We start from the raw sequence: 11,565 nt of genomic DNA, 5'->3' as shown, positions 1-11,565 counted from the left end.
CGACGTGCATGTACATGTGTGTGTTGTGTGGCTGCTTGTACTAGTCCAGACTGATGCCGATTTATAGTGCTAGCCCACTGAGATACCATGCCGCAGTTTAACATGAATACCCCACTCAGACACAGTATACTGACTCCGAGCCGACCAGTCCTTGTTTTAGCCCCTTAATGCCGAGCGCCAGACAGGGTAACAACAAGTACCATCTTTTAACGTCTTTTGGCATGACGGGGACGGGGATCGAACCCGGAACCTTCCGCCCTCCGGGCGGACGTTCTACCACTAGACCACGGAGGCGGTCTATTGAGGATTGAGGTGGGTTGTGATAGGTGAGGGTGAGGTGGCGTGGTGATGGGTGTGGGTGTGGGAGTGGTAATGGGTGTGGGAGTGGTGATGGGTGTGGGTGTGGGTGTGGGTGTGGATGTGGATGTGGTAGTGGTGATGGGTGTGGGAGTGAAGTGGGAATTGTTGGGGCGAGGGGGGTTTAAGGTGGGGTGAGGGGGTGAGGACGGATAATGATTAGTGTGAGGACTAAATGGGATGTGGGTGTGGGGTTGAGGTGAGGTGGTAATGGGTATGGGTGTCGGGTGGTGATGGGGGTGGGGTTGGGGTGGTGATGGGGATGGGGTTGTATTGGTGATGGGTGTGGGTGTATGTGGGGGGTGATGATGGGTGTGGGGGGTGATGATGGGTGTGGGGTTGGGGTGATGGGTGTGGGTGTGGGTGTGGGAGAGGTGATGGGTGTGGGGTCGGGGTGGTTGTGGGTGTGGGTGTGAGGTTGGTTGTGGGAGTGATGATGAGTGGGGATTGTCGGGGCGAGGGGAGTGAAATGGGTGATAAGGGAGGGGGGTGGGTTGTTAAGTTGGGGTGAGGACGGATAGTGATGAGTGTAAGGGCTAAGTGGGATGTGGGTGTGGGGTTGAGGTGAGGTGGTGATGGGTGTGGGTGTGGGTGTGGGTGTGGGTGTGGGTGTGGGTGTGGGGTGGTGATGGGTGTAGTGTTGGGTGGTGATGGGTGTGGGGTTGGGGTGGTGATGGGTGTGGGTGTGGTTGTGGGAGTGGAGTGGAGTGGTGATTGGTGTGGGAGTGGTGATGGGTGTGGTAGCGGGGTGGTGATGGGTGTGAGTGTGGGTGTGGGTGTGGGGTGGTGATGGGTGTGGGGTTGGATGTGGTGATGGGGGTGGTGATGGGTGTGGGTGTGGGGTGGTGATGGGTGTGGGGTTGGATGTGGTGATGGGGGTGGTGATGGGTGTGGGGGTCTGGGTGTGGTGGGCTGGTGATGAGTGTGGGAGTGGGTAGTGATGGGTGTGGGAGTGGGTGGTGATGGGTGTGGGAGTGGGGTTGAGGTTAGGTGGTAACACGTGTGGTAATGGGTGGTGAAGGGAGGATGGGTGGGGGTGGTAATGAGAGTGGGGTTGAGGTGAGGTTGTGATGGGAGTATGGGTGGGGGTGGTAATGGGAGTGGGGTTGAGGTGAGGTTGTGATGGGAGTACTGGTGGGGGTGGTAATGGGAGTGGGGTTGAGGTGAAGTGGTGATGGGTGTTGGGTTAAGGTGGGGTGGTGATGCGAGTGGGGTGGTAATGGGATGGATGGTTATGGGTGTAGGGATGAGAAAGGGTGGTGCTGTGTGAGGCGGTGGGATGTGATGGGAGTGAAGTTATATGGGGGGAGCGGTGATGGGTGTGGGGGTGAGATGGGGTGGTGATGGTTTGGGGGTGAGGTGGAGGTTATGGGTGTTGTAGTGTTACAGGATGGTGATGGGTGTGGTGGTGAGGTAGAATGGTGGTGAATGTCTGATCCATGACCATCAGCACACTTCACAGACGAATCCAGTGTTCTCGTGTAGGTTAGAATGAGATACACAAAAAACATCCTTCAACAACATGGCGACATGAAACTGGCAAAGGGTTACAAAAGCGTCTTAACGGGTATCCATACCACGGGTAGACGTATCCCTATCATAGTCTACATTGATAGGTGTCTCACGAGAAACAGTACCCCGGGTATAGCCGAGACGGAGACTGTCGGACAATGGAAGAGTCACCCGCCTTATCGGGTGGGACTGACACACGTCACAGTCATAACACTACCCAGACAGGCTTTGGCTACAGATTACTGTCAAAGAAAGATTTCTTCCATTTCAGGGTTTGTGTATTCGAGTTTGGGGATCCCCAACAGCGACTTGTTAAAACGTCAGCTACTATGAATGAATTCACTTGTATCTTCATCTCGACACCGGTCCCTCGAGGAGGGTTTGGGTTCGCTATTACAATCAGCTGATAGGCAGTCTCTTGACTTTTTGTCTTTCGAGACGGATGGATTTAAAAGAGCAATTCACAATAATTACCAGTGTGTTTTATTCTTGTGGTATTTGTTACACGTGAAGGAGGAATTCGGTTTGGGTGACATGACTGTCTTCTCCTGTGTATACCGGAAGGTGATAGGTTCAGCGGGAGTGAGACAGGCCTTAAAGCCACAATCTTAGAAGATAAAATGACTATTGTATAGGTACTATTGTAACAGAAATCCAAATCCGTCTTCTGTCGATTACAATGCTAATTTGTGATTTGACATGACATCAATCAAAAGCTTCCATGTAACTGGACTTCCGTTGTCTGTTTCCAAAAGGGTATATTTACACCAAAGTTGTCAATTACACCACTGTTCTTTGTACGTTCCTCCCTTGATGAATCTGTGCTGTCCATGACGTGTTGAACAGCTGATCGCCTAGCGTCAGTGAAATGTGCACGTGTTAATTTCAGTTAAGAGTGTGTCGATTTCAGGTACAATATTTTCTCACTTCTTCACAAAGAGATCTTATTGCGGAAACAAAGTAAAAATGCTATCTCTTTCACGTAATATCTGTCCAGACTCATTATGAAATCTTAACACATTCATCACACAGTGTCTTCTAAAAGTAATTGCTCCTAATTCGTTAAGTATCAAAATCATTATCACAAAATATTTCAATACGGAGACAATGCAGCAAATATTGCGGCATGTTTGAGTGATTTCCGTCATCCTTTCCACGACAGTTAATTAATATTTTTCATAACTCATCCCATGCACGATCCCATGCATCCCCGATCGAGGCAGAGACCTCATAACATATTACTTAAACATAATTGCCATGTTTATTTCACTTCATTACCGCGTGAATGTTTTCAATGTTATATGGCTTTGGTGTTTTGGGGAGCGCCATAAAACAAGGATGTTTTGTCATTTGACTTGTGAATGAAATACTGCCCATCTGCAGGATGGTTTTATTGCGGAATGACTATAATAAAACTCGTACAAAAATAAACCGTTTAGTGCTCCCCGACCTTGATCGTTACACAGAGCCCAGACAGAATAAACACACACAGCTATTAGAAGCATTTGGTTTTGTCATCGCATGGCATCGAACCCACGTTGTTTCTTCTTACTTGAGAAAGTTAATATGTTGAGGGGTGAGGGGTGGGGGTCGGAGATAGGATGGGAATGCCACCTACTAGAGAAATTGTCTATGTACGTATGTTTTGAAAGATTATTTTCGTCTTACTTTTTTCAATGATGATGTTAATTTTTTTTTTATGTAATGGTGCTTCATTAAAAAAATTCTTTTTTTAGATTCTGAATTCATAAATTGAAAATTTAGTTACATTAATGTGGCTATAGGTTTTGGAGTTTTGAATAAGCATGAGCGATTCTGCTGAGTCAGCGTTCGGAATATGGTTATAGATCACTCGTATGTACACACATACATAGGTATATAAATAAATGAAAGTGAATCTATTTCTAGTATACACCAACATATCACAGACAGGCATCAATGAAATGTGTTCTATCAGATTAGTTAACTACAACCTCGGTCATGAATATACCTGCGACAATTTTGTCATTGAATGTGTAGCAAGGTTTGTCGACACACACATTTCAAAAGATGGATGATTTAATGCCCAATTATTTACGTATTAATTATGATAAAGGGCCAGTCTCTGACTTCTACCGAGGGAACAAGCCCCGTCTTCCTCCGGCGAGACAGTTAAACGATAAATAATACGGAGCGTCCCAGTATTACTACATATTGAGGGCTTCCTTGATGTGGGGTGAGCAGCGAAGCATGGCCAATATTCAGGTGGAGAACATAGACTCCCATTGAGAGAAATGTGTGAGATATTCAAATACAACCAATGCGAGTCAAAGGGGAGCTCTGTAAGTTTCATTGGACAAGCGTCACGGGTGATAATCGTCTTTTGATATTCAGACGTGTTCGGTATTGACTCCAGCCAGCAAGGCAGAGACGAATATAAGATTGTACAAAGAGGGGTGGGTGTATTGTTCCAAAACGCTCAGCGCCCGCTGTGAATACTTACAAGATGAAAGAGACCGACCCATTGATGCCTTCTTGGAGAAAAAGCCATCCCCCGTCTCTAACTATTGTGGAGTGGTCAAATTTGGGTCCCCAAAAGCTCTTTGAAGTCAGTCCCTTGACCCTTGTTCCCATAAATATCTACCTGTACTTGTAGCTGTCAGGATAGGGGACGAGGATTTCGTGGGGTCCTTTATCATTCTAGAGGAAGCAGGGCGAAGTTGTAAAGTGATTGTTGCTTTGGCTTAAAGGAGAGTTACGTGAGAGAGATGTAATGTTAGCTGAAGGGGATTTTCGGGGTCATTTTCAGGGATCGACTATGGAGGGCTTCGCAGACGGTGGCATTTTATTTCTCGCTGTATAAAGAATATCTTGAACATTAACGTTTTGTAAGATTTCTGATAACTTGTAAAATCTTTTGAATCCAGGACATCGTGTTTTTCAAATACTCTTATCAAGATTGTTTATGGAAACCTTGAGTGTATATTTTATAGAAAAGAATATTTCTGAAATTATCTACATTTTCTGTTAAGTTAAATGTTTTTTCTTCTGGTAATTCAAAAGTATTTTGTCATTTTTGTATGTGCATATTTGATTTAGCTTTGGAAAACGTCATGTGATTGTCGCTGGAAATTGCCGAAATTTGTAAAAGTTACTTTTTGCTGTATGCCTGTAAATCCTGAAAATAGTATTGACTGGAATAAAAAAAAAACATTTCATGAGTACTCCCCATGTGAATTATTAAACGACTCAAGAATAAAGTAACAGGACCTAATGAATATAACAAATCGGACAGGTACCATTTGCTACAGGTTTTATTTACATAAACATGAACATCAACAAAACAAAACCAACTGAATTGTGCTAATATTTCTAACAGCATATTTTATTATAATTATATGAATTATCAAATACATATATTTTATGTCAGTACACTTCTAAATAATAACTACAGATACTGAGTACACATGTGTATGTTATGAACGTATTAAAAAAATCGTAATAATATAATAAAATGAGAGGCTGATTATTTATATCTATATTATTATGTATCGTTCAACTTACCAAACACAATTTGTAGCTCATCTTATAAAATATTTGGTGGGAATAACTTGAAATACCTGTGTCTCAATTAATTTTATCAGCTTACAGGAAGTAACCGAATAATCGTAAAGGCCTCCTCACGTCCGTCTAATATAAATTATAGATTTTCAGGATATTTCTTTGGCGCAAAAACGAAATGAATAATGTCCATTCTCCACTGCTTAAAACGAGAAGGCGAAGTCAGATAAGAGCCGGTTATCCAGAGAATAGTATCACGACCTTTCCAGTGACCTGTGACCTTTGAGATCCAACGAATCGCGATCGTCGAAACCAGACCTCTTCGCTAGATTTTAACCGCTGACTCGAAAGGTTTATGAGGAGGGGGTAGACATTTAATTACCGAGACGAATTCAGTCCTGGATTCTAACAAGGATTGCTCCGAGATAAAGACGGCGATAGGCAAATTTTAAAATCACAATTCAAGCCAACTTAAGTTAGGCGGACGGAGGACGATCTTGGTCCGGTTTAGGTAAATCCTTCATGAATTTTCATGTGTTTAATTACCAACGAATTTAGGTTTCAGCAGCTGTCTTCAATTTAGGAAATAATGATGTGACTACTGATGTTAAAGGTCTGAGGGTTTTTCGTTATTATAAGGCAGATTATTTCCGCAGTCGTGGATCACGTGAGATAACTACTTAGCTGTGTAGCGTATGTGCACAAAATAATGCTGGGATAACGCTATCGATGTGTCGCAAAGTTGCCATCAAATGCATGTCTTAAATTTCTTTTTGAAACGAAAAAGGGCGTTCTTTTATTTAATATTCTAAATTGAGCATCGGTTAGATGATTAAACTGGTAGGCTTTCTTCAAATATAAATATAATAACGATTTTCAGTGTGTTATAAATATATGAAAACGATTCCTTATGTAACAGCTTGCATTATTGAGTTGTGTTAAATTATGAGGTAATTGAGAATACCGACAATGCAATGTTTACAAATTCGTCAATATTTATATATTTGATAAAAATGAAATATTCATTTCAAATGATGAAGTACCCATAGCATTTTCCAAAATGAATGAGTAAAACTTTATGAATAAAAATAACAAGCATTGGAAAAGAATTTGTATCAGAAGGACGTTTACACTGATTATATTTTTATGTGAAGCTGAAATTGTTTCTGACCTTTAAAAAAACAAAATTATGTTCAATGCATTTCTCAATAATATTTGAACACGTTGTATCAACATCCCGAAACAATTGTAAGTGAAAAAATGTGTATAAAAGTACAAACAATTTTCTTGCCCATCTGGAAAATATATTTAATGGGGAAACACAAGATTTTCATTAGCTTAACATTTCTTAAGTTACAGTGTGAATGATTTTAATGTTTTAAGTGTTGTCTGTTTTATGTCTTCGTGCAACTGGAATGGTCTGAGGGGGTAATTTACCTCAACATATGAGCCTAATCATGACAGTATCATGTTGCACGTTAAACCCAAAAATATGGTTATGAAGAAGGGGCATTGCGACGAGGGACAACGTCCTGCAAACTGACCGGTCAGTTAGTTGAAATACAATATGATCGATTGAGGAATTAGGCCTTAATCATGTCCACTCTGAGTGACCATTAACAGATTATAGAATCAAATAAAGCAAGTCCCAATAGGAAACATTTCCTTCTCTTTATCATAGATTTAGCAAAATATTTCACACTTTCGATCGAAATTAAAAATATTTTTAGCTCAATGTTAAATGTGGGTATGTAAAAATAAGGTGCCAGTTTGAAATGTAATAAATATTCAGATAGTAGCATACATTTCAGGATCTCGCTTGTCCATATGGTCAAAGATTTAATTCTCATTTCTTTTGAATTTTTAGCATTAAAATAAAGAAGGTCTGATTTTCCTAATGCGGGCTAAAGACCGACTTTAGAGTCATTCTAACGGCTTACACTGCCTGGTTCCATCTGGCATAGTCTTTATAATCCAGAGCAATAATTCATGATACAACGTTTTGTATTCGCACTGCCAAGTCGGAAGATTTAACCATGAGTTATAGCCTTGGAGAAACAAAGCGAAAATTCGGCGAGATTCAGACACGCAGAGACAAACGTTACGGGCGACTACCCAAAGATTTTAACAAATTATTTTTGCTACAGATCAAATTTGTTCAATTTGTTTTCGAATATGTACCTTCACGGATTTATATAACGAATGCTCATCTATTTTATGTTTGAATTGAAGTAAGTTTGTCCATAATTTAAACTGACTTACAGCCAATTGGGTTTAAATAAAATATAATTTGAAGTACAGAAATACAATAGGATGTTTACAATGGTTCCTGCACTGCGGTAAGGTAATTGTTTGAGCACAAAATACGTACGGTATTTAGTCATAATACATTTACTGAAATTGAGGGCGAATATATACGTTCTTACTAAATTAACGAAATACTTGGCAGTTCATACATTTGAATAGCAGAATGTGTAAAATAAGGATGGAAATTTAATAAACTTACAGAAAATAATCGGCACATTTCCTAGTTCGAGAACTCTAACCCAGAATGCAACATTCAAAATGGCTTCTGTTGTTTACCAAGGTAAAGTCGGCTGTTGCTTGAGCGGGAGCCATGTGGTCACTGAAACGGACGGCGAACGCTTAAGCGATAAACTTGGGACTGACGGCCCATAGCTCGTAAACATGTCAATTTTTCTCCCAAACGCGGTGAGCTCTGTAGCGAGACATGTCCTTTTCCAAGTCGATGCACTTCGAAAATGTGCACATGGCGACTATTATTGAAATGACGCTTTGGGGACAATTTGCCCAGAAACGAAATTTCATTCATTTTTCGTGATTTGTACATTGTTTCAAATTAGGAATATTCCCAAGAGGATAAGAGATTTTATGTCACAAATTTAATAAAATAATTATTCAATGAAATCAAAGAAATATTTAATCATGGTCCTTTTTGTTTTATGATGATATTTTTTTCTGAAATATGACACCAGTTTCGTGTGACCCCATCTGAAAAAAATAAATTTTGCATTCTAACTGTACAAAAATACACCTTCGCCATTATATTTACATGAGGGATATAAAAGTTCGTTTCGATTTTATGTAAGAGTGTTGTTTGAATTATTCATAAGCAATATATATCATGTACGAACATGATGAATGGCCGTTGATAGAAAGATTAATATTATAATCATGCTGTCTGTGATGCGCTGCGCCAGTGGTTTGTTGCGAGTCATTCTACTGGATTGAGAGTAACATCACACTCGTCTTGCGGGGCCCCAGTTGCTACAACTCACGGTTGACCGAATGAAATATTAGCATCGGGTCGCTAAAGGTCGAGGGGAGGTAACTCTGCCTTTCATCCCACGCCCGAGCCACAAGCGACTGGCGGGTAACACGAATAAACGAAATCCAGAATAACACGTACCTATTGCAATTATTTGGTTCGGTATTGGTGTAGCTGATATACAGTGTACATATTGAAAATGTGGGTCTTGTATCTTCTTATGCAAAAAGGGATATATAATTTATAACAACCAAAGTCATGTATACGTCTTTGTTTCAATATATGTTCAGTACGTGTTCAGTATGTGTTTTTTCGAGGTAAATCAAAATCACACTTTTCTTTTTAATGACTTCTTCACACTGACAGCTTGGAATTATTATTATCATTATTATTATTATTATTATTATTTAAAAACGTGTTTATTTCATCAGGTAAAGCAACTGAAGTGGTTTTATACAGGTAATATAAAGACATATATTTCAAGAAAATAACATAATATATCTGACTAAGTTCAAACGGAATCAATGGCACACTCCCAATCGTCAGGGCAAAACGGGATATATTTATGCCAATTCATATTCGGCATATACTGGTACGTTTGCAGTTAGTTGTCTCCCACTCAGCAATATTCCAGCTCTATCAGAACGATCTGTAAATCGACCCGCCTAACCAGTGACTGAAAGAGTGAGCACTGGACCAGGCCTTCGGACTACGATGACACGCATGAGCCAGGTCACATGGGCTGACGATCCGACCCAGTATAGTCGCTTTCAGAGGCAATGAAATACTGGGAACCTATTCTAACCCGGTTCTCTCGGAGAATCTACAGTGTATTCAACCAATAAATACACTTATACTTACCAATAAACCTTCAAATTTAAAATCAAAAGTATTTATTTATATTTGATGATAATGGACACTGCCATGCAGTCTTGGTGTAAACGCTAACATTGTTAGGAACTTAGAGTTCGAAATTATTGGTGCGGTGATTGTTATTAAGGCCATCACCGCTGAAACATGTTACAGTTGTTTTGATGGTGTTTATTTCATCATCAGTATCAATACATCACAAAGATGTCGTTGCTATAATTCATTTCAACTTTGGCAAAGTCAGTAATGACCGTCAGTAAACTGATTCATAAGACAAACGAGAAAAGCTTGCGAGTAATTAACACACGAGAGGTTTTTTCGCCCGACAAGACAGGGTTCAGTAAATGTCGTGCCTCGCTACCTTAACGGGTCACGTTTTCATTGATTGACATTTATTCATTTTAATCAATTGCAAATTATATTTATCTATCTGGATCCGTATCATTTACCGAAATCAGAATAAATGCTCTATAGGAATTCATTGAAATGGAGAAATGTTGTTTTAGGTGTTAAAAAACAGTTTTCATTAAACAAAATCCATTATTATATAATGTTTATTATTGTACCTACAAGGAAACAAGTTAGTTTGGACTTTTTTAAACCACACAAGGATCTATTTGAATATGTAAATTCATCGATTTCGTTTTCATCCTTATATATTTTAAAATCTTAACCACGCTCAATCTTTCTTCATAACGGTAATCCCCCTGGGTTAAAAACCATACACTGCAAAATTTATCAAAGCAACGGGCACTCAAAAAATTAAATTTGCTTACTCGACAAAATTTAAACTTAAAATTCCAAACAAAGTAGATGTTTTAAATATGTAAATATAGAAACGACCATTATATACAAACGCGGGGCGGTTCAATTCAGTGCAAAAATCTCGTTAATAAGTCTACGGTGTATTCCCCAGTTGTGCTGTGCCTGTGTCATCCCGTTTGACTTAGTGCCATCTAGACAGGCTTGAGTGTGGTAAGCGTTTGCCGTCAACTATTAAGATAAATATATTTAGCCCACAGCAACAGACGCCGAATGAAGGAAGCGTCCCTTTGATGTTGCCGACAAGCCTAAGATTACCCGCTGAAAACTTGACAAATTTAACAGTTTGAGAGCTTCAATCATTAAAGAGCGTTTGCCGTGAAAATCTGTCGACGCCACAACAAGAATAATGTTCTCAGGACATGTTTGAAATACCCTGTATTAATTAAGATCGTTGCCCAACGGTTTTTCTTACAAGGGGAGCATTTTTAGCTTGTTTTTGTTTTTGCGAATTTAGATAACATCTCAGCTTTTAGTCTCATTTATCTTAATTATTCGATAGATTTCCTCTCCATCATAATTATTTTCTGGATGTAACGATGAGCTATGAACATGTGTACGAAAGACCGTTCACCCAGGGCAGCAGCCTTGCTTAAAGGGCGTTTAATTATGCCACGCGGAATATATTTCATATAGAGACGAATCTTTCCAAACATGCTTTGTTGAAAAACATGATCTATAATCAAGTAAATGTTTGAATATTTTGTCCTACCTGTTAGAATGCCCACGACTGTCATACTTAAACCTCATGTTACCTCAATACTTCTGTAAATATCCAACTAAAAACATCTTATCCTGATAATGCAATGTACTTACTATAATTCTGCCACTTATAACAAAAATAGCTGATATCAGAGAAGGTGTGTGTGTGTGTGTGTGTGTGTTTGTGTGTGTGTGTGTGTGTGTGTGTGTGTGCATGTATGTATGTATTGTTTAGAAAAATATATACTCCATGTATTACATTAACAAACATAACTATCAACCTCAGGTTGTAATTGACAAGTGTTCTGAATTTAGACAAGCCAAATATCAGGTCAATATATTATTAAAGATTCAGATCGAACAGAATACCACCATGTCAGCTGTTAAAATTGTGACCCACTGTAATATAACTGAAGTTACATGTTTAACAATCGAAGCCTTCCGTTAAAGTATAATTTACTGATATGATTCCA

The 11,565-nt window shown here is 39.7% G+C and overlaps 1 protein-coding gene across 1 annotated transcript in view; it reads right to left on the bottom strand.

The window, feature by feature from the left end:
* Window positions 1-481: 481 nt before the first annotated feature.
* The window catches only part of LOC139463607 (uncharacterized), a 37,162-nt gene continuing 26,078 nt past the window's right edge, over window positions 482-11,565 (bottom strand). Inside the window, exon 2 of the mRNA XM_071244878.1 lies at window positions 482-1,269. Within this exon, the coding sequence (XP_071100979.1) occupies window positions 482-1,269 (788 nt within the window). The remainder of the gene's footprint in view (window positions 1,270-11,565) is intronic.

Source organism: Haliotis cracherodii, unplaced genomic scaffold (genome assembly GCF_022045235.1).
Source record: "Haliotis cracherodii isolate W230 unplaced genomic scaffold, xgHalCrac1.p SCAF_16, whole genome shotgun sequence".
Classification (NCBI taxonomy): Eukaryota; Metazoa; Mollusca; class Gastropoda; order Lepetellida; family Haliotidae; genus Haliotis; species Haliotis cracherodii.
Note: the sequence above shows the minus strand (reverse complement) of the source record. Positions and strands in the feature narration are given on the sequence as shown.